The sequence below is a fragment of the Schistocerca americana genome, chromosome 10 (genome assembly GCF_021461395.2).
Source record: "Schistocerca americana isolate TAMUIC-IGC-003095 chromosome 10, iqSchAmer2.1, whole genome shotgun sequence".
NCBI lineage: Eukaryota > Metazoa > Arthropoda > Insecta > Orthoptera > Acrididae > Schistocerca > Schistocerca americana.
Genome location: NC_060128.1, coordinates 60,421,870 through 60,445,118, shown reverse-complemented (window position 1 = coordinate 60,445,118; position 23,249 = coordinate 60,421,870). Strand labels below are relative to the sequence as shown.

The following is a 23,249-nucleotide window of genomic DNA, read 5'->3' as shown; positions in this document are numbered from 1 at the left end:
AAGGATGTTAGGTTTTTTAAAAAAAAAAGATTTTACAAAAGTCAAAAAAACTTTTAATAACCACTCTAGTCCTAATAATCTACTATTGTACTTTCAATAACTAAAAAGTAAAGTCCTAAAATCCTAATTATTAAAAATTACACAACATTTTCACATAGATTTTTTTCATATGTTCCAGTCTAAAACATGGTTCTTTGCACTTGGCAATTTTGTGCTATCTTCTCTGTTGTGTCGTGTCTTTTATTGCTGCCTTTCCCGTTTCTCCCATTTTTTCTTTCTGCTGTGTGTACTTCACACATTCTCTGGTTTCTTGTATTACCTGATGGAGGTGAAATCTTTTCTAGGAAATAAATTCATCTTTGTTGCACAAAGCCAGTACAGTTGTTACCTATTGGAACTCAATCCAGAAGCATCTTGGCATATTGGTAATTTAGAAGAACAGCTAACTACTTAGCACGTACCAGCGTTTGTCATAAAGCTGTACGACAAGTAATAATGTACCATAAACAGGACTCTGTATATATAGATGTAGGAATTTTTCTTTGAAATATATCATTGTAATCAAGTAGATATTGTTACACACCAACAGCATTAAACAGTGGAGTAATAGTTTATTGGACATACAGTATACATCTGAAGTTTCTGTAATGTCTTTGTCATGTGTTAGTGTATACTTGGCTGATTCCACATCCTACATCTTGATGGGATCCATGGTACATGACGAACAAATAAATAAATGAGCTGAATTTGTTAACCTTCTCTCACCTCATTGTTCACAATTGTTTGTCAAACATAACTTTTCTTGCATTCTGAACAATGTGTGTTGATGATAATGATTTTTGTTGCAGCACCAATCGCAGAAATTCTTAATGGCACATCATTCATTGCAATGCGCTCCATCATGTCCAAACTGGTTCCACCTGATGAGTTGGGTAAGTTTCACTTGTCTCGTGCATCTGAGCATTACATCCATAGTCACATGCAATGAATAAATAATGGCTTAGAAATAAAAAAGAGCCATGTGATAGGTGCTTTTAGGTTCAAATGAAATTATGCAGATAACTTGTGTGTTTCTGGATTACCACACTCTCAATAAACTACTCAGTGCCACACAAAGGAAAATCCGGGATGGAATGTAACAACTCAGCATCTCTGCTTTATTGTTGTAAACTACACAGTGTGTAGGTTGCTACAACATACATCATTGATCTGCTTTGCATACTCTAGATCTCCCTCATTGAATTTTATCTTCCACTGTCCTTTCAACTATGTTTTCCAGTTAATATCTATGCCATATTGTTTCCAGCTGTTCTTCACTGGGTGTGTTGTGAATCACATCAGAATAGTCCTTTACTTTCCTTATTGTTTCTCAAGATGCAAAGAAATTATCAGTACCGTCAATGCACATCTTTGGTTTCTGTTTTCCTGATTTTGATCTCCATAGTTAATTATTTGTAAGTCACATGGATCATAACTGGAACAGTTTGCTATGATGTGATGTGAAATGAGTCAGCTTTACAATTGCAGTGCACTTTCTCATTAAAAAGTGTGGCAACACAGACCATTCGCATGACTGTCTTAACCTATTAATGCCCAAAACATATTTTTTGTTTTCGATTTTTATTGAAATTAAGTTGAAGTAGTTCTTTGTAAGGGAAGCAGCATGTATCAATGACTAAAATGTTATTTTTTTAATTTTTACACTGTTATATTTCACATATGATTAAACATACAATGGGCATTAACATTTACAGTTCAGCAGCACCATTTATTATTTTATGTAGCAAGAAAACAATGTTAAATCTAATTTTATTCATAAAACTATATGTTACTGTTTTTTCCAATTTACAGTTCAGTCATTAATGGCATTGGGAAAATAAAAACAAACTGGACTAAATCCAACATCACATTATTTCAGTAATATGTTCTGTATTTTGCACATTGTTTACCTATGATATTGTAAAGAACAAGAATCTGGGTGAAGACCAACATTACACTTTATGAAACAAAATTTTGTGCATTTTTCCACAATTTTTACATCTCCTCTGAGTTAGAATTTTGTCCACAAAGTGTCCAACACTGACTCTGTGGACATCATTTGGTACACCTTCCCTGAATTTTGGCATGGCCCCTCAAGGTTTTTCCATTAGTGCTGATATCAGTAGATATAGTACAACACTTCTTCAAAACTCCAACAAACTTTCTATACAGCATCTACGTACTGATGAGGCAGAATCTAACAAGAGGGCAGTACAATTTCTTGGAGTGTATCCCAGTTCTATATAGACCTCTTAGTTTGTTGAAAAGATCAACACCTCCCATCCCTTTGTTGTATAATTGTACCAAGGTTGCTTGAGGCATGGTTACATGCTTTCACTTTGCTTTACTCCATCTCTTGCAGGTCCCCTTGGTAACACAATCATTGATTGCAGATTTGTTGCTAATGTCACTTGTTTTTGTGCCAGCTTAACAGTATAAGGTGTTCATCTTGAATAACATGATAAGATACATGAGGTTCCATTTTTAAGTCTTTCAGAGGTGCTTTCCCAATCCTGTCTCTCTGGATAGCGAAAATGCAGTGTAATTCATGCTTGCTTAGTGATTCCAAAGGTGGCAGAGAGTTGAAATAGTTGTCAACAAAGGCAACATAATTAGGAGGAAGAAAACCTAAAAAAAAATTTTCTGTGAGAATTTCTGAATTTTTTTCCTCCTTCTTGTCATGAGCACCAAAGTAAGGACTGAACTTTACAACATAGCCCTCAGATGTTGTGACCATAGTGAATAGGTTTCCCCTTATGAATTGTTTCATCCTGTTATATCCCTAATAGAGTTCCATGTCTTCACCTAAAGAGAAAAAACATCGCAGTGGCTGAACAAGTAGCAGAAACTTGATGTTAAGGTCTTCCACAAGCGGATAAATTTTCTGAGTTGGGTCCTTAGTTGTGTTATCATTGAAATGCAGAAAGCGATGAATTTGTTTCTACTGAATGCTTGCAAGGTGACTGTAAGTATCTGCCCTTGTCTCCCAATACATTATTTTAAAGAGGCTGGATTGTAAACCGAAAGAAGATTTCCAAAATGTTTGTATAACTCATCAACTGAAAGTTGAAATTCTAAATATCCTTTCTGAGCAGCATTTCCACAGTCTCTTTACAAATATACTCCAAAAAGTCTTCATTTAAAACTTCCTTGACTATATCTGCTGGCATGAACTCCTTCATTTTATCCACAAGAAAAGGCTTTGATATTTACCAGCGAAATCTACTTAACTGCTACTATTCATGGTTATCAGTCACTTGGATGTCCACTTCCTTGGTATTGTTTTATATTTCTTTGATAGTTCCGGTGTTTTCTTATCTTTGTTGTCGCTTTCTCTCACAGGCTGTTCAATAACATTGTTTCTATTTCCTTCTGAAGTGGCTTGTACTTACATTGATTTATTTTTTTATTTTTATTTATTTATTTATTTCGTGTTCCATAGATCCATATGGGAACATATCCCTGGATATAGAATGAGTCAAGGTTTTTACAGATTATTGTTTTGTGCACAGATACATTGATCTTATCATTAGATTAAAGAAACTGTGAAATTTAGCATATACCCTTACATATTAGTTAAGATACAGGACATCTGAAAAAATATACAGTCATATATAAAATTGGGTATTGTTCTTAAGTCATACAGGCATCATATACAGACATACATAAATTTGGGTGTTGTATTAAGTTACACTGTACTTACAGAGTATGATTAATCAACTGTGGAGGTCACACAGTAAGGTTTAAGCACAAACAAGAGATTCTATGCATTTTTGCTAAGAAATTCATCAATACTGTAACAAGATTCATCTAAAAGGAACTGCTTCAGATTTTCTTTAAACTTTGGCATGTTTCCAACCAGTTCTTTAATGTGCAGTGGGAGGGCATTAAAAATCTTGACCGCAAAAGAACTCCTTTAACAGTGTCACTGACGTTAACGAGTCTTTTATTGTCACTAGAAGCATTGTCACAAACGGAATCATTTCCATTACATGATGGAAGAAGGATTAAATCCAGCTCATCAGCTCATTCTTTAAACTCAAGATACTATCTTCATCGCTGAGATTCTCAAGTGGTTTCAGGATCTCTTATGTATCAGGGGCATTATCAAGAATTTAGCAAAATGACTTCAGGAAACTGCATCTTTTATTTTACTCTAAAAGTAAAAAAAAGAAATGTTTCCTGAATTACATTTTAAAGTAGTTATAGTTTCCAATTGTAAATCATTCAGCAAAGTATTGCTCTATTGCACAAGCCTAGATAAAGATTTTACAACCAGAAACATCATCATGCTTAATTGGTATTCTGATCTAATACTAAAACTATGAGTCAAACATTTATGTCAATACAAGCAGTTTCTGTATAGGATAAAATTAATACTTGTTGCACATTATCTTGCCAGACCAGAGTAAATGGCTAACTGTGCAATTATGTAGGATTATACCAAGGGGAATCGAACATAATTGTATAGGACTTACATGTACGGAGGTAGACATTTTTTGATATACAGAGTTCGAGATTCTTCTTTGTCACTATGGATAGATGAGGCAACTACTGTCATTGCACTAATCCATTCAACACAGTGTGGGGTGGTCTTGCATAGAGGTTCTAATGTGGTGCCTACGGGACCAGGTGTTTGATGATTTTTGTAGTATCATTGCACTGGTTTAATTCATGAATGCAATTGGGTTTTAAGGCAAACTTTTTTATGCTCCTTATCATTAATATTGTGGCAGCTATTTATCGTACCACATATAATATGACCTAGGCTACACATAGGTAACATGTATTCTGACATGGTTATGCCACATTTTACTGTGTTTTAATTTATTTTATTATTCATTTATATTAGTTAATTATTTTAAAAAAAATTATTTTTAAATAATTGTATGCAGTGCATTTGATTGTTCTGATGCATAGCCTATTACAACTGTGTGGTGCAGTTTTGTGAATAATGGCGTGTACATATGTTCATCTATTATGCTATATCCGAGTAAAACAGTTAAAACTATTAACAACAGCATGACATATCTGCCCCTAATGTTACATATAGTTTTAATAATATACAATATGTCCTTTTGAGCCACTTACATAGTTAACATAGATACTTGTCAATTGTTAATGTATGTTCTATATATTTTTATTATAGTACATTTGTTCTACTCATTGTACGGGGGCCTGAAGATGGCATCAATGTAACACCAAAACTGGTAGCATATAAGAAGTTCATAAAATAAATTTCTACAATACATACGGCTGTTGGCAAATTATTGTATCTAGAAATACATGCCAGCCGTTGTCCCACGATCCATAAAGGATCGACAAAGACTTTTTGTGCATTGTGCTGTACGTGTTCTATAATGTTACGTTGAAGGTGTGGCAGTCTGCCCTGTTGGGTATATTGTAGATGTCACTTCTAGCTGTGAAAGCAACCCAGAATGTAGATTGACAGAAATTCTTCTGAACACAAGATGGTACTAGATATCAGCATCATGACACTGATTTAGAATTATTGTCTGAACAATGTACATTGAAAAATGAATGAACAGCATAGCACAAGCTTTACATATCATAAAGTAACTACTTTGTTAGCATGTGTCAACCAAAGAATGTTGTATTATTTAATTAGATAGATAAAAAATCTACTCACCAAGCAGCGGCAGGACACACACATAAAAGACTGTTGTGACTGGCAAGCTTTCAGAGCAGAGTCTCCTTCATCAGGCAGAAAGGTTGAAGAGGAAGGAACAAGGGTGAAGGAAAAGGACTGGAGAGGTCTAGGAAAAGGGGTACATTTTGGGAAAGTCAGCCAGAACTGCTGATCAGGGGAGACTTACCGTATGGGATGAGAAGGAAAGACTGATTGTTCATTTTTATTGTGCACGTTGGTATTCCAGTTGCTATTAGTTTACATATCAATTGTTATTTTTTATTTGTAGTTCACTGTTGCTGTTTGTGTTTACATTTTGCCATTTTGTTGTTTGGAGACAATGAATGGAATGACAAGTGGACAAATTATAACATTTTCAACATATTCTTCTGCTTGAGTTCAATAAAGGGGTGACAGCAGCAGAGGCAGCCAGAAACATTTGTGCTATGTATGGGGATCAGACAGAGCATTGCAAGAAAACAGTTTTCTCATTTTAAGGAGGATTGTTTTGGCGTTAGTGACTCTCCACATTCACAAAAATTAGTGGGTGGCCATATGTGCATCTCTGCTTGCAAGTCCATAATTGATTTGTGAGCAGCACTGACCATTCCTATCCTGTATTGTTAGTGGTGATGAGGAATGGTGTCTTTACACTAGCATCAGGAAAAGAAAGGAACAATTGAACCTAAACTAAGTAGCAACTACCTGTTCAGAGATCTGCACACATCTGGGAAAGATAATGTAATGCTTCTGGCGGAACGGTGATGGTGTGGTATACTACAAATTGCTTCCACAATGTGTAACCATAACTGTTGACATTTACTGTCAACAGCTGATACATCTTGCAAACACAATCTGAGAACAAACAATGACAAGGAAGATAGCATGAAGTGGTCCTACTCCATGATAATGCTCGTCCAAATTCTGCTAGACAGACCCCCTCCCCCTCCCCCCCCCCCCCCCACCCCATCATCCCCCCCCCCCCCAAAAAAGAAAACTGTTAAAGAGCTGCATTGGGAATTCATTCCACACCCAACTCATTCTTGTAATCTTGTGCCCTCACATTTTTACCTTTCCTGCTTTCTGTTGAGCAGCCTTCATGGAACTTCCTTTATGGTTGAAAATCTGCTCCGGACATTGCTTGATTAGTTCTTCACCTTAAATCCCCACAATTTCTACACTTGCAGAATCAAAAAGTTTCCCCAACACTGGCAGACAGTTGTAAACAGTGAAGGAGAATCTATCTATTATTGATGATTAAAGTCTCTGTTATATGCATCTGTTGCTTAGCGAAAAACGCTACAAACTTGTGCACCAATTGATTATGTGAGGTAAATGCCAGGATAGTTCCCACTACAAGGCCACAGCTATTAGTCCCAGCATTGTCAACCTACACCTGTAAGCATTTCTCTAAATGCCTGTATATACACATACGAGGCCAAACAGTATGACCACTGCACACTGAGAGACTGAACGCCATCTGATGGTGTTGTTGGCACGTGATGTGCTTAGCAAAGTATATAAGCAGAGCAGAGATGAATAGGGAATAATTCTAGTGACAATATGGGATGCAACTGGGTCAATCCACTGGTATAAACTTCATTGACATTGGATGAATTGTTATAAAACCTGGGGAGAAGTATCTTGGAAATTGTGTGCTACTATTGTGGGAATGGAAAGTGGTTGAAGGATGGCAAAATCAAGACTAGTTGCAAAGTATTTCACTTTCACAGCTGATCACAGAATCTGAAGGTCAGAGACATACCGTGTATCACTGGAAACCAGTAGTCACGTCCAGATATGCCATTATCCAGTAAATGACTGCTCAAAACATGCACAGCAGAATATTTCCACAATATCTGCCTTGTCTGTCACTTACTATTATACTTTCAGCTTCTGTACTGTATTCCTCAATTCATAGTTTTGTTTTGTATGTTTATGTGCTTATCTTCCAGCACACTAATGGTGGTGGTAACCATAGTTTCATTTTCGCTAGTTGTAAACACTGTCTTTAACTACACTTACATGTTGCACTGCCTTTTTGCTAGCTGGCATCAGAACTGTTTCTTTATCTGGAAGTACATTTACTTGTTCTGGTGCACTGTTTCTGAATGGCATTGGTACCGGGCACACATTATAACATGAATTTGGCTTCATTTGCAATTTTAAATTACCTGGGTTCAACACACTTTCTATTGTACATCACTTCTCACTTATTATACATTTACTTATTTTTTGCTCTAACTCATTGATTTTCACAAACAGGGCATCATTATCCTCTTGTAGCACTTTAATTATTTTGTCTTTTGATGCTGAGTCTGTTATGAGTTTTTGATTGCCCTGTGGCACCAGAACACAGTTCTGAGTTTTTTATTGTGTAGTCAAACCTTTACAGTTATTTACTTTAACAGCACATGAGTAGCTCAAATTGTCTATGTCACCACCATTTTTTAGGCACTTTACACATAATGAACTAGAATTTACATCAATTTTTGGGAGCTGCAAATTTGTTACAATTCTACTCTGTGCCATCTGGAATATACTATAGGGAATATTTATCTAGGCTTACATCAGGCTTGTGGTAGTAGTAAAAGGCAGCAGGACAGTTCTAGACAAAGCAGACCACCTGCTTTTCTTCATGCTTGATGTCTTTCCAATAGGCGATGGCATCTTCCTGCAGGCTAAGTCGTACTACAGTGGTTTGATGAGTGTGATAGTGAAATCCTGGCGATACCTTGGCACCAAATTTTATAATCAGAACTCACTGGAACAGATCTGGGACACTATTGGGAGGCAGCTCTGCACCCACAAACCACCAGCTTGTAGTTTACAATAATTATGTGCTACATATCTCTGGAAACCAATCGAGGACTTGTTGAATCCATGTTGTGCAAAACCACTGCTTCACTGCATTTCAAAGTTTGAACAACACACTATCAAGCAGGCTGTAATAGTGTATTGACTTACCATTGAATGAATTTTGTTTTACTACAACTGAATTTCATTCTTCTGCCAGAGTTTCGATTACCTCTCGTCGTGTCCTTAAATGAGAAATGTCCTACCCACTATCCTTCCCACCCCTCCTACCATGGTATTCTGCCGTCCACTGAACCTACACAATATATTTGTCCATCCTTACATGACCCCTGCTCCCAATCCCTTACCTCATGGGTCATACCCCTGTAATAGACCTAGATGCAAGACCTGTCCCATACATCCTCCTACTACCACCTACTCCAGTCCAGTCACTAACATTACCTATCACACCAAAGGCAGGGCTACCTGTGAAACCAGTCATGTGACCTACAAGCTAAGCTGCAACCACTGTGCTGCATTCTATGTTGGCACGACAACCGACAAGCTGTCTGTCCACATCAACGGCCACCGACAAACTGTGGCCGAGAAACGAGTGGACCACCCTGTAGCTGAACATGCTGCCAAACATGGTACCCCTCATCTCAATGACTGCTTCTCAGCCTGTGCCATACGGATCCTTGCCACCGACACCAGCTTTTCTGAATTGCGCAGGTGGGAACTTTTCCTGCAATACGTCTTACGTTCCTGTAACCCTCCTGGCCTTAACCTACGTTAGTCGCTGTCCTCACCCGTCCAGCCCCCTGCCTGCTCCCATTCCAGCACTACACAGCCGTCATTTCCCTGCCACACTGAGTCTTTTAATTCATTTTTATTTCTCTCATTTCTGCTACTTATCCCCTCCCCCCTCTGCACACTCTCACCTACTCTCTGTCTAAACTGCAACACTTCACTGTCCACCACTCCCACCATACTACCCCTCCCCCTCCCTGTCCCAGCCTCCTCCTTACCCCCACCCAGTTGCCACTCCCATCATGCACTGGTGCTGCTGCTCACAGAGTAATTTCAGCTCTCCGAGACTGCAGATGTGTGTGCAAGTTGCGCTTGCGTGAGCGCGTGTGTTGCATGTGTGTATGTGTGTCTACTGCTGACAAAGGCCTTAATGGCCGAAAGCTCTGTTTGTGTGAATCTTTTTATTGTGCCTGTCACGGCTCAGCATCTCCGCTATATGGTAAGTAGCAACTTTCCTTCTCTTGTATTGTTACATTCCATCCTGGGTTTTCCATTGTTTGATTGTTTTGCTTCCTAATCTGTAATGCTGTGACATGTCTAACATCCTTATAAAAGTGTTCCATGGGTGAATGTTACTACTGCTACAACTAACGACTGCTATTATTTTTCCTACAGGCCAGGTGAACTCCCTGTTTGGCGTGTGCGAGGCCCTGATGCCGCTGGTGTATGCCCCACTATACACCAGCGTCTATGCTGCCACCATGGACTCCCTGCCTGGGGCCTTCTTCCTATTGGGAGGTGGTCTGACCATGCCGGCTGTTGCAATTTTCCTGTGAGTACTCCTAGCTAAACCTCACAGAGTTACAGTCCTCATGTAAACTATCAACAAGGAAACACTGGGGCACACTGCAGCCACAATATGTTTCAGGCCACACCTTTTGCTTTGACAAAGGATGAAAATTTGGTGTCTCCATACAGCAAAGACTATCCAAATTAGATTGCAGTGCTCGGTAACATGATACTGTGGTGCTCGTTGTGTAAATTACAAGAGTGCAGAAAGGTTGGAAGTTAGGAGAGTAGTGCAGGCAGAAATTTAACTGTCAGAGTGAGTCCTGAGTTGTGCCTTGATAGCTCAGTCGGTAAGAACACTGTCCGTGGAAGACAAAGGTTCTGGGTGCAAGTCCCAGGGTGACACACAGCTTTAACCCTTAACTCGCGAGGTGACTTTTCTGTAATGTAAACCACGAGGTGGGGTCTTTGGGACCCATACATTTAAACTGAGATCTAAGGCAAAAATCAATTGAAATTTTTAATTTATGCTACATAACATTTATTTTTACAATTATTTAAGTGCTGTTTAAATGCTTTTAGTTTATTTTATTGCAGTAAACAAAGCCCACAGCATTTTACTATTTATCACACAAAAACACATAATTTTGTGTGGTTCTTTTAAATAGTGCACATAAATAGACTGTTAGAACACTGCTTTTTACATTCTGAGAAATTATACAGTCTCTGTAGCAAATAAATTTCCAAATCAAACTAAATTCCAGGGTTAAAATTTGTGCATAAAAATTCCACCCGATATGTACAAATAGAAAGTCCGTCAGATTGACGTTCATTGCTGGGAACTACATTTTTATCACCACTCAGAACACATTTAGTTTTAACAGACACTTTAAGTATTTAATTGAAGAAACAGACAGATCCCCATCACAACTTTCCTGAAGTTCTCCCTCTGGCTAATACTCTTGCTCAATATCAGAACTGCAATCACTGGCTAATGTAAAACCATCTTTTTTATTTATTTCTTGATCTATATCACTGATACCTTCCTCCATAGACCGACTAACAAATTCATCAAACCCCGTAAAGATAAAAATGACACATTTGGCCAAGACATTTTGAGCTACACAGTATCATACTGAAGAAAACAGGTACATAGTTCATGAGGTAAGGTCTAGAAGACTCTAACACCTATCAGTAACACATGTTAACAAAAAACACAGAAGCCAATAACACAACTGACAATTCAAGGAGGGTAGGGGGAGTGTAGAAGAATTCCACCTCAACTGGCCTTGGAGAGTGAGCTAGAAAATTTTCTTGTGATCTGAGAGGCCACACCTTGTGAGTTCAGTGTTAATCTGTAAGGAAGGTTTAGAACAGCACACACTATGCTGCAAAAGTGGAATATAAATTCTTCATTCTGGATAAAATGGTGCTCACTTAAGATGGTCTTGATAAGAGCAGAAATGCTTTATTCTATGGTGACAAGGCAGAAGTATGATACAAATATGGCAATCATGTCAGGTTTGATACACTGCTCATTCCAGAGATGCATGCTGAAGAGATTTTCAAGAATGCGGAAAATGTTACAAACCAAAATTACTTAAAACGTTTACAAAAGAGCTCATATGCTAATATTCCTCCACAGATCCTAAATGAGCTGGTGCTCAAGGATATGTTATATTTTCGCTTGTATGTTTCATAAGTAAAAATACTAAGTTGTATAAAAGAAATAGTGAATATCATAAATACAGTACAAGGAGAAAGCCCAATTTACAAAATGATTGTAAAAGTCTGTTGATGGTGCAGATGAGTGTGCACTAGACTGGCACAGAAGCCTATAATATTCTTTCTCCATATATTAAATTAAGTTTGACAAGAAGTCAGAATTTCTTCTGGAAAGGTCATTCTACAATTTGGATGAGTTTCTTAGTAACAAGGAAAAGCTTTCTAGAATCACAAAATATATGTATGATGTAATATAATATAAAATTGAGCAATTATGTAGATTTTCTGGAAGATATGACTGCCATTTGACTGTATAACAGCTTCTATTTCACAACACACTATCAAGCAGGTGGTGATACTGTACTGATTCATCATCAAATAAATTATAAATAAATAAATCAAATAAAACCTATTGTATAGTCATATGGCAGTCATATCATTCAGAAAGTTTTATATGACTGTGGCTCCATACAGATGTAAAATCAATAATTATGTAGAGACTCAATTTTTATTTTTAACTTGCTCTGCCTAATTTATGTATAATGAAAATGTGATCTAGTATTACCATAGTCTTCTTTATACCATTACCACCTATGCATTGATTTCTTTAGAAAGATCACACAAACTGTCGTACAGAAAGATGAACTGACACTCTCTATATCCTTGTAAACTCATCACAGACACATCAACAAAGGAAGAAACAAATAAAAATAAAATAATAATGGAGTAATGCTTGGACTTCTTGATTAGTTTATTTCTTTGTTGATTCCATTTAAATTAGTTATACAACTGGACACAGAGGAATTTTACACAATGTGTTTCATGTAGTGTATGACCATTAATGGCTATTTCAGATGCTAGCAGGTCATTATCACATGTTTGAAATTGAACCATTATGACAGTAAAACAATCTGTTAACTGTAAACCACTTACATGCATGATCAGTTTTCATCTGAGCTGTGCCTGGTGAGGTTGAGTCCAGACCCTTGATTAGCATCCTTGTATCATCAGCAGATGTTACAGTTTTTGAAGCATCATTTGAAGTCACCGGAGGATCATTTATGTACGTCAGTAACAAGAGTGTGCCTAGTTTAAATCCTGGTCGTACTTCACATGTTACGTTGCTCCATTCTGAGGTTAGTTTCATGCCCTAGAAACAGTCTGTCTGTGAGACCTTATGTTTTATATTATGAAGGTAAGAGTGATTCCATGTAAAAGGGATGTCAATAATATCTTAACACTTCAGTTTGCTTAGTAGAATTTTGTTATCCACACAATAAATGGGTCTGGCAAGGGCACAGAATACTTGAACAAGATTTATTTTCTGGTTTGTCTCTGGTAGCATTTCATTTGTACTGCCTTGTCTTTTAGAATCCCTTACAAAGAAACAAACTAAGTACCAGCTAGTAAATTCTGTTCATTTAACTGAATTGGTATTCTTTAATAGAACTCTTTCTCACACACCTTTGAAAATTGGAAGACTTGAATTAGGTCTGCACTTTGAGGTGGTTTGATTATCTCTGGTTCTGCAGATGTGAGTTACAACAGTATCTGTAGGTCAGTTAGGAAATATACCCTGAGTCGTTTGTTGTTGTTTTGTGGTCTTCAGTCCGAAGGCTTGTCTGATGCAGTTATCCATGCTACACTATCCTGTGCAAGTCTCTTCATCTCCCGATAATGACTGTAACCTACATCCTTCTGCATGTGCTCACTGAATTCATCTTTTGATATCCCTCTACAGATTCTAAACCCCCCCCCCCCCCCCACACACACACACACACACACTCTTCTCTCCAGTACTAAATTGGTGATCCCTTGATGTCACAAAATGTGTCCTACCAATCAAGCCCTTCTTTTACTTAACTTGTGCCACAGATTTCTTTTCTCTCCAATTTTGTTCAGTTGGTGTTAACATATCTCTCTTCTTCAGAGACACTTTCCTTGCCATAGACAGTCTACATTTTATATCCTCTCTACTTCAACCATCATCAGTTATTTTGCTCTCTAAACAGCAATACTCATCCACTACTTTAAGTGTCTCATTTTATAGTCTAATTCTCTCAGCATCACCTGATTTAATTCAACTAAATTCCATTATCTTCGTTCTGCTTTTGTTGATGTTCATCTTATATCCTCCCTTCAAGACGCAGTCCATTCCGTTCAACTGTTTTTCCAAGCCCTTTGCTGTCTGTGACAGTATTACAATGTCGTCAGCAAACCTCAAAGTTTTTATTTCTTCTCCATGGATTTTAATCCCTACTCAGAATTTTTCTTTTGTTTCCTTTACTGCTTGCTCAATATACAGATTGAGTAACATCGGGTACAACCCTGTCTCACTCCTTTCCCAACCACTGCTTCCCTTTCATGCCCCTTGATTTTTATAACTGCCATCTGGTTTCTGTACAAATTGTAAATAGCCTTTTGCTCCCTGTATTTTACCCCTGCCACCTTCAGAATTTGAAAGTATTCCAGTCAACATTGTCAAAAGCTTTCTTTAAGCCTACAAATGCTATAGCTGTAGGTTTGTCTTTCTTTAACCAATCTCCTATGAGAAGTCATAGGGTCAGTATTGCCTCACATATTCTTACATTTCTCCAGAATCCAAACTGATCTTCTCTGATGTCAGCTTCTACTAGTTTTTTCATTCTTCTGTAAAGAATTCATGTTAGTATTTTACAATTGCGACTTATTGAACTGACAGTTCGGTAATTTTCACACTTGTCAGCACCTGCATTTTTAGAATTTAAATTATTATATTCTTCTTGAAATCTGAGGATATTTGGCCTGTCTCATACATCTTGCTCACCATATGGTAGAGTTATGTCATAACTGGCTCTCCCAAGGCTATCAGTAGCTCTAACGAAATGCTGTCTACTCCCAGGCCTTGTTTCGACTTAAATCTTTCAGTGCTCTGTCAAATTCTTGCTTCATCTGTCATCTCATCTTCACCAATGTTGCCTTCCATTTCCATAATATTGCCCTCAAGTGCCTTGCTCTTGTATAGACCCTCTACATACTCCTTCCACCTTTCTGCTTTCCCTTCTTTGTTTAGGACTAGTTTTTCATATGATCTATTGATATTCATACAGTGCTTCTCCTTTCCCCAAAGGCCTCTTTAACTGTCCCCTAGTTAAATAGGCTCCTAAATCCTTACATTTGTACTCTAGCCATTCCTGCTTATCCATGTTGCACTTGCTGTCAATCTCATTTTTTAGACACTTGTATTCCCTTTCACATGCTTTATTTACTGTTTTATATCTTCTCCTTTCATCAATTAAATTTAATATCTCTTGTACTACCCAAATCTTTCTACTAGCCCTCATCTTTTCACCTACTTGATCATTTGCCGCCTTCATTGTTTCATCTCTTGAAGCTACCCATTGTTCTTCTACTGTATTCCTTTCCCCTGTCATTGTCAATCATTCCTTAATGCTCCCTCTGAAACACTCTACAGTCTCTGGTTCTTTCAGTTTATCCAGGTCCTATATCATTAAATTCCTACCTTTTTGTAGTTCTGTCAGTTTTAATCTGTGGTTCATAAACAATAAACTGTGGTCAGAGTTCACCTCTACCTCTGGAAATATATTTCAATTTAAAATCTGGTTCTGAAATTTCTGTTGTACCATTATATAATTAACCTGAAATGTTCCAGGTCCTTTCCACATATACAACCTTCTTTCATGATTCTGAAACCAAGTGTTAGTTTTGATTAAATTATGCTTTGTGCAAAATTCTATCAGGCAGATTCCTCTTTCATTCCTTTCTCCAAGTCAATATTCACCTACTATTGTTCCCTCTCTTAATTTTCCTACTATCAAATTCCAGTCCCCCATGACTATTAAATTTTCATCTCCCTTGACTATCTGAATAATTTCTTTCATCTCATCATACATTTCTTCAATCTCTTCATCACCTGTGGAGTTAGCTTGCGTGTAAACTTGTACTGCTGTGGTGGGTGTGAGCTTCATGTCTATCTTGGCTGCAGTAATGTGTTTGCTACTCTGTTCATAGTAGCTTATCCATATTCTTTTTTCTTTACTCATTATTAAATTTACTCCTGGAATAACCTTGATCTAACATTCAAGCTCCAATCTGTTTTGTTTCTCCTGATGACATTCTTCTGAGTAGACCCCGACCAGAGATCCAAAAGGAAGACTATTTTACCTCTGGACTATTTTACCCAAGAGGATTCTAAAGTCATTGAACCATATAGTAGAGCTACATGCCCTCAGGAAAAATTCTAGCTGTAGTTTCCACTTTCTGTCATCTGTTTACAGTACCAGCACAGCAAGGCCATGCTGGTTGATGTAGCAAGGCCAGATCAGTCAGTTATCCCGACTGTTGCCCTCGAACTACCAAAAAGAGTCCCTCTTCAGGAGCCACACGTTTGTCTGGCCTCTTGACAGATACCCCTCCATTGTGGTTGCACCTACAGTTCGGATTTCTGTATCACTGAGGCACGCAAGCCTCCCTGCCAACAGTAATATCTATGGGTCAGGGGGCTGAGTCAGTTACTCATAGAAATTAATACCAGTTCTGTTAGCATTTTTAGCAGAATTTTGCATCTTATGGTATCTGAGTCATTTATTTGCTACAAAGATAGCTTAAAATTTAAAATTCTCCTAAAAAATGCCATGATAGCCAACGGGCTTGGTATAACTTTCTGGTGACCTGATGAATTTTGTAATCTCCTTAGGGGTTGTACTTTTTGAAACTAATGTATGCATGCAGCGTCTGCACAAGTAAGATTGTTATCTGTATATAATTGTTTCTTACTGGATTCAATGTTTTCTGTAACTGAAGAATTCAGTTTGGCAATCAAGGATTGGAATGTTTCACCACTGCTGTGATCAAAGGTTTTTTGGCTTAATACTTCACTCCTTTTTGTCCCACACTAAGGTTGAGTTATAAATAAAGTAAATCATTTACATTTTTCATATTATACTGAATCATACCCTTCCCACAAGCATCAAGACTTTACTTATTACCCAACCTACATCTACATCTACATCCATACTCCGCAAGCCACCTGACGGTGTGTGGTGGAGGGTACTTTGAGTAGCTCTATCGGTTCTCTCTTCTATTCCAATCTTGTATTGTTTGTGGAAAGAAAGATTGTCGGTATGCCTCTGTGTGGGCTCTAATCTTTCTGATTTTATCCTCGTGGTCTCTTCGCGAAATATACGTAGGAAGGAGCAATATACTGCTTGACTCCTCGGTGAAGATATGTTCTCGAAACTTCAACAAAAGCCCGTACCGAGCTACTGAGTGTCTCTCCTGCAGAGTCTTCCACTGGAGTTTATCTATCATCTCCATAATGCTTTCGCGATTACTAAATGATCCTGTAACGAAGTTCGCTGCTCTCCGTTGGATCTTCTCTATATCTTTTATCAACCCTATCTGGTACAGATCCCACACTGCTGGGCAGTATTTAAGCAATGGGTGAACAAGCGCACTGTAACCTACTTCCTTTGTTTTTGGATTGCATTTCCTTAGGACTCTTCCAATGAATCTCAGTCTGGCATCTGCTTTACCGACGATCAACTTTATATGATCATTCCATTTTAAATCACTCCTAATGTGTACTCCCAGATAATTTATGGAATTAACTGCTTCCAGTTGCTGACCTGCTATGTTGTAGCTAAATGATATGGGATCTTTCTTTCTTTCTATGTATTCACAGCACGTTACACTTGTCTGCATTGAGATTCAATTGCCATTCCCTGCACCATGCGTCAATTCGCTGCAGATCCTCCTGCATTTCAGTACAATTTTCCATTGATACAACCTCTCGATATACCACAGCATCATCCGCAAAAAGCCTCAGTGAACTTCTGATGTCATCCACAAGGTCATTTATGTATATTGTGAATAGCAACGGTCCTATGACACTCCCCTGTGGCACACCAGAAATCACTCTTACTTCGGAAGACTTCCCTCCATTGAGAATGACACGCTGCGTTCTGTTATCTAGGAACTCTTCAATCCAATTACACAATTGGTCTGATAGTCCATATGCTCTTACTTTGTTCATTAAACAACTGTGGAGAACTGTATTGAACACCTTGCGGAAGTCAAGAAACACGGCATCTATCTGGGAACCCATGTCTATGGCCCTCTAAAAAGAGTCTCGTGGACGAATAGCGTGAGCTGGGTTTCACACGATTGTCTTTTTCGAAACCCTACAGAGTAGATTTCTAGTCTCCAGAAAAGTCATTATACTCGAACACAAAACGTGTTCCAAAATTCTACAACTGATCGACGTTAGAGATATAGGTCTATAGTTCTGCACATCTGTTCGACATCCTTTCTTGAAAACGGGGATGACCTGTGCCCTTTTCCAATCCTTTGGAACGCTACGCTCTTCTAGAAGATCTACGGTACACCGCTGCAAGAAGGGGGGCTAGTTCCTTCACATACTCTGTGTAAAATCAAACTGGTATCCCATCAGGTCCAGCGACCTTTCCTCTTTTGAGTGATTTTAATTGTTTCTCTATCCCTCTGTTGTCTATTTCAATATCTACCTTTTTGTCATCCGTGTGGCAATCTAGAGAAGGAACTACAGTGCAGTCTTCCTCTGTGAAACAGCTTTGGAAAAAGACATTTAGTATTTCAGCCTTTAGTCTGTAATCCTCTGCTTCAGTACTGGTTTGGTCACAGAGTGTCTGGACATTTTGTTTTAATCCACTATTGCATACTAGCTGTTACCTGTGGCTGGTTTCATGTATCAGTAATTTTGATATGATGAGTGATGGTGACTATGTAAGTTATTGTACATGCAATAACATCAGCTGCCATCATGGGTCTGCCTTTTTGGGTAAGCACAGCTCATGATGTGATGCGCCAACGCACAATGCAGTGGCATGCACAGCATCTCTGTGGAGCAGTGCGTACAGAGGGCCAGAGGCAGGAGTGTTGTGCCCCTACACATTGTGCTACTGGAGTAATGACATCGTACAGCATATACATTGTGCAACAAATTTAATAATTTTTGACATGTTTCATGTTCACTGATGTTTTTAAAAAGAGGTTTGTTTCATACTTCACCCTCTTAAGGATGGATTTTTTACATTCTAAAGCAGCCTATGTTCTTCCTTAGGCTTCAAGCCATCTCTGTACGAAAATTTCATCAGAATCAGTTCAGCAGTTTAGTCGTGAAAGCATAACAGACATATACTTTTGCATTTATAATATTAGTATGGACAAAACTTTAAATTAAATTTTTGTTACAGCCGGATTTTGATGAAATAAAGCCCATATGTTGCCCCAAGCTACTTGTGAAAATAGACAAACATGGTGGTTTTTGATCAAACAAAGCCTGTGTGTTGTCCCAAGTTACGCTCAAGCTACACATGGAAACCTCATCAAAATTTGTCTAGTTATTTTGGACTTTAATATCTTCAAACAGACAGACATGATGGCAGTTTTATTATTAGTATAGATACTGGTAGAAGGTAACAGTTACTCAAGTTTTTAATACAGAGATACAAATATATATGTAGATGAGTCTTTTAGGATTGCCCCCCCCCCCCCCAAATATATTGCAGTTTCACATTGATGTGTAATTGTCACAGTGTCTGCATAAGATGCTTAGATGTTTTACCTGTCTGAAAGCCATATAAAACATTTTATGAAAAAGCTTATCTCATTGTACTTAACATAGCATTCTGTTTACAGATGGCTCTATGCATCCCACAAAAAGGATGCTAGGAAGAAAGATGAAGAAGAAAATGCAGCCACCAGGACGACAGCAGTTCTTGAAGCTGCCGCCACTGCGACAAAGACGGACCCGTTGGCCTTCCCCATGGTGAGGAATGGTTCTGTCAGGTTCAGTGACAAGTCAAAAGAAGAAAGCAAAGCAGTGGATGCATCCACACTGGACCAAAGAGCAGCAGAAGAAGGACTGACTCATAGGAAGATCTTTGGTGTCGAAAATCCGGCGTATGAGCAAGACTCTGACACAAAACCGGGAGAAGCTCGACTATGAAGAACATTATCTCTAGTGGCAATGAGAGTGTAACTCATCAGTTTGGACTTCACGGTGCACCATGACACGCTTTGTTAATTCTGCCTTCCTTTTATTTTTTGCGCTAATGGGACCTGACAAACGATAACATAATTGTTTGAGACAATGGTGAAAAAAATTGTTGGAAGAAGGCAGATTTCTGACATTAGTAAAAATGTGTAAAAATAATATGAATGGATGTTGTGAAAGATTCTCAGTATCACACCTTGATTTTACAAGCCTAGTATACTGGGAGTCTTTTACATATAGATGTTGCCATGGAAGACTAAGTTGTCAGTTTAGTATAGCAGGCAGAAAACTCTTCCAGAGTATGTCTGTGTGGAAGATAATCTGGTATCCCAACAGCTGTGGTATGTGTTTCATCAGTATTTTATGCTGAATGCCAAGTTGCTAGGTTGTTTCTAAGCATTTAATGAGATGGTGGCATAGAAATGATAGGAATGTGGTATGTTGTGTAAAATACTAGACACTTCTGTAAGAATCAGATAGGCTACAAACACCCTGACAATGTGTGCCCAACAGCAGCAGAAGACAAAGTGCATTTTTCTCACTCTTTGGAAAGATTTATTATATCTGCTGTTATGCCACAGCTAGACATTTCACTCTACTGTCTAAAATAATTTATTTTGCTTCAAGCTTTCAAATTTCCTTATGATACCATGACTTCATTGCTGATTTTCTTGTAAAGCAGCCAGCACTCATTCCCATACAATAATGGTTAAGTGTGTGGTATTCAAAACTATTTTATTTTTACACACATTCCTCAAACAAACACAATGCTCACAATTAATGTTTGTCAACAACATATATACAAGTAATGATAAATCAAGAGAGCATAACATGACAAAATTAGACTGCTTACCAATTTATGTATACAAAGTGAAGCTGCGACTTTAGACTTGTAAGTCATTGCTTAGATAATAACCAAGATTTTCCACTGCCATATTGTTTCAATAAATCTAACTTTCTTGATATATGGCACTTACAAAAAAGCAATTGGGGCCAAGGATATTCTGTTATCTTAATCCCCTCATCTCTCTCTCTCTCTCTCTCTCTCTTTCTCTCTCTCTCTCTCTCTCTCTCTCTCTCTCTCTCTCTCTCTCTTTGATCACACAATTCTTCAGGAGAAGCAAATACCATTATAAGTAAATTAAGTGTATGTTCTAGAAAGAAAGAAATGCTTACAATAATCCTATAAATTTTACATTAAGTTTCCACAACGAAATGGGGCTGATGAGAGTAAAATATTAAATACAGAGTTAAAAACAATATTTCGTAAAGATACACTGTTTCCAAAAATAAAGTTTAGGATTTACAAAAATAAAGTTCTTCCACCTTAAAGAGCTGAAAATAACATCAAAATTCTGTTCACATGTTAAACCAAAACACAATTGGCTGTGAAGTATGTAAATGAAAAAAAGACATAGTGATTAGGCTAGTATACAACAATATAAACAATACCTGCTAATACATTCATGGGTTATGCTAATTATAAATACATGCATGTTATTTCTTTATTTTGTTCAAGCACCTTATAGTGCAGTGGCTGAAACTATAACTAAGACAGGAATTAAAAACACAGCCCAATAATGTGTACTCTCTTGCATAGCAACAGGAAATTCTGCTTAGATTAGCCAGAGATTCCCCAAACATTCATGTGCCTGATATTTACAGGTTTTGAACTGAATGTAGCTGCAGCAACATTGTTTAGACGGTGTTGCATTCTTTAAAAAGTCTAAATTATATTATGGCCACCTACAAGCATTGAAATAGAGCTTGAACACAAAACATACTTTAATGGTAAAATAATGTTAGATTCAGTAGCTTAAGATACTAAAGTTAAACTATTAATCAAAAACTAAATTTTATGATGAATGGGATAATATACTGCAGTTCATTCTATGTTTTTACATGAGGTGATCCATTCAACAAAACAGTATAATTCAACACAAATAACAAGTCTGTCATACAACACTTCGGCCAAAGATGATGAGAAAGCAAAACCATTAAAAGGTAGTGTCCTTTCAAATACAGGTTAGAAACGATGTGACCAGATTGGGAAAGAAGTGTAGGTCATAAGGAAAATATCATAAAACAGCAACACGAGTTGCTGACTGAAGTTGTGATTTACCTCCCATCTTTCTTTCCTCTTCCATTGCCTACTTTCTGCATCTTTCCCTCTTCAGTTGCAGAACAGAAAATGCATGGTTCAGGATTCAGTGTAGATTTCTGAATGTTTCTATTCACCAACTGAAGTGACTTACATTTTTCAGTAAGGATTGTTGTTCAATTATTCTTCATACTGTCAGGTGTCTACAGGTATCCTACATTTACAAAGATAAAATATATTGATTAAAAGTACACACTCTTTTCCATCAGACTAATGTTGAGGCTAATGCTTATTCTAAGAGGACAATGAACATCATTCAGTGCAGGCTTTCACAGCTGGATTTTACATCCTTTATGATTTATGGTTTATGACCAGTGGTCCAAAGCATATTTCTGCACCTAGAATTTTGCCTCCTGACTATGTACCCATATGCATAAAGGGACAGTTACTTGATTTTCAAACTTAAACAAAGGACCTACCCACACAATTGGTCATGGAAGGAGTATACAAAATCATCTGCACATGCAGACAATGGTGCATAGAGACTACCAAAAGTAGCATCAACACATGGCTTTAACACAAGGACAGTTGTCAGGGAAATATGACTAAATCAGCATTTATCGTGCATACAATGGGTCCAGGAAACACCAAATATGAATCTCTGAGAGTGTAGTTGTTTCAGAGACTAACCACCATTATATTAAGGTGTATGATGGGGCCATATAAATTCAAAAACAACTTCACCAGGAAATGAGGAGGACTGGAATTAGAAAAAGTTCCGGGCCTTAGTTCCACAGGACGAGCTGTGTAATGCACATCGGCACAATTCTGTCTTCGGTGGCTTGTTGAATAATGTGACTCAACTGTTGTGTGATTATGTACAAACATATATAGCTCGTTAAAGTTTGAAAATCAAGTAACTATGTCATTATGCCTATGAAGCCGTCTCCAGTATCTGGAGACAAAATATTAGGAACCAAAGCATGCCTTAGAGCACATTCTAACACTCATGAAACAAAATCTCCAATGAACATTGTTAATGTATGTTCAAGGTACAGTTCAGCCAGTTGAGGGTGTATGTTTCTACCGAACAAGTGAGCATAAAAGATATTGCAGAAATATGAATTGTTCAGTGACGCTGCTCTAGGTGGAAAGTAAATGGGGGGGGGGGGGGGGGGGGTATATAGCCAGGAGCAGGTAAGATGCTGGCTGATATAAGTAACATATTTAAAAGTGACCACATATACAATAGTTCTGGTGAGAAACGCCTGTTTTATTGATAATCTTACATCAAAGAACAATACACCAGTGCTCGTCATGCAGTGAAGTTGAGTTCGTGGGCAAATACTGTATATAGTAGTGCA

At 37.7% G+C, this 23,249-nt stretch overlaps 1 protein-coding gene across 1 annotated transcript in view; it reads left to right on the top strand.

The window, feature by feature from the left end:
• The window catches only part of LOC124552637 (solute carrier family 46 member 3-like), a 362,034-nt gene extending 338,989 nt beyond the window's left edge, over positions 1–23,045 (top strand). Inside the window, exons 6-8 of the mRNA XM_047126966.1 lie at positions 849–932; positions 9,911–10,067; positions 19,427–23,045. Of these exons, the coding sequence (XP_046982922.1) occupies positions 849–932; positions 9,911–10,067; positions 19,427–19,736 (551 nt within the window). The 3' untranslated portion in view covers positions 19,737–23,045. The remainder of the gene's footprint in view (positions 1–848; positions 933–9,910; positions 10,068–19,426) is intronic.
• The last annotated feature ends 204 nt before the right edge of the window (positions 23,046–23,249 follow it).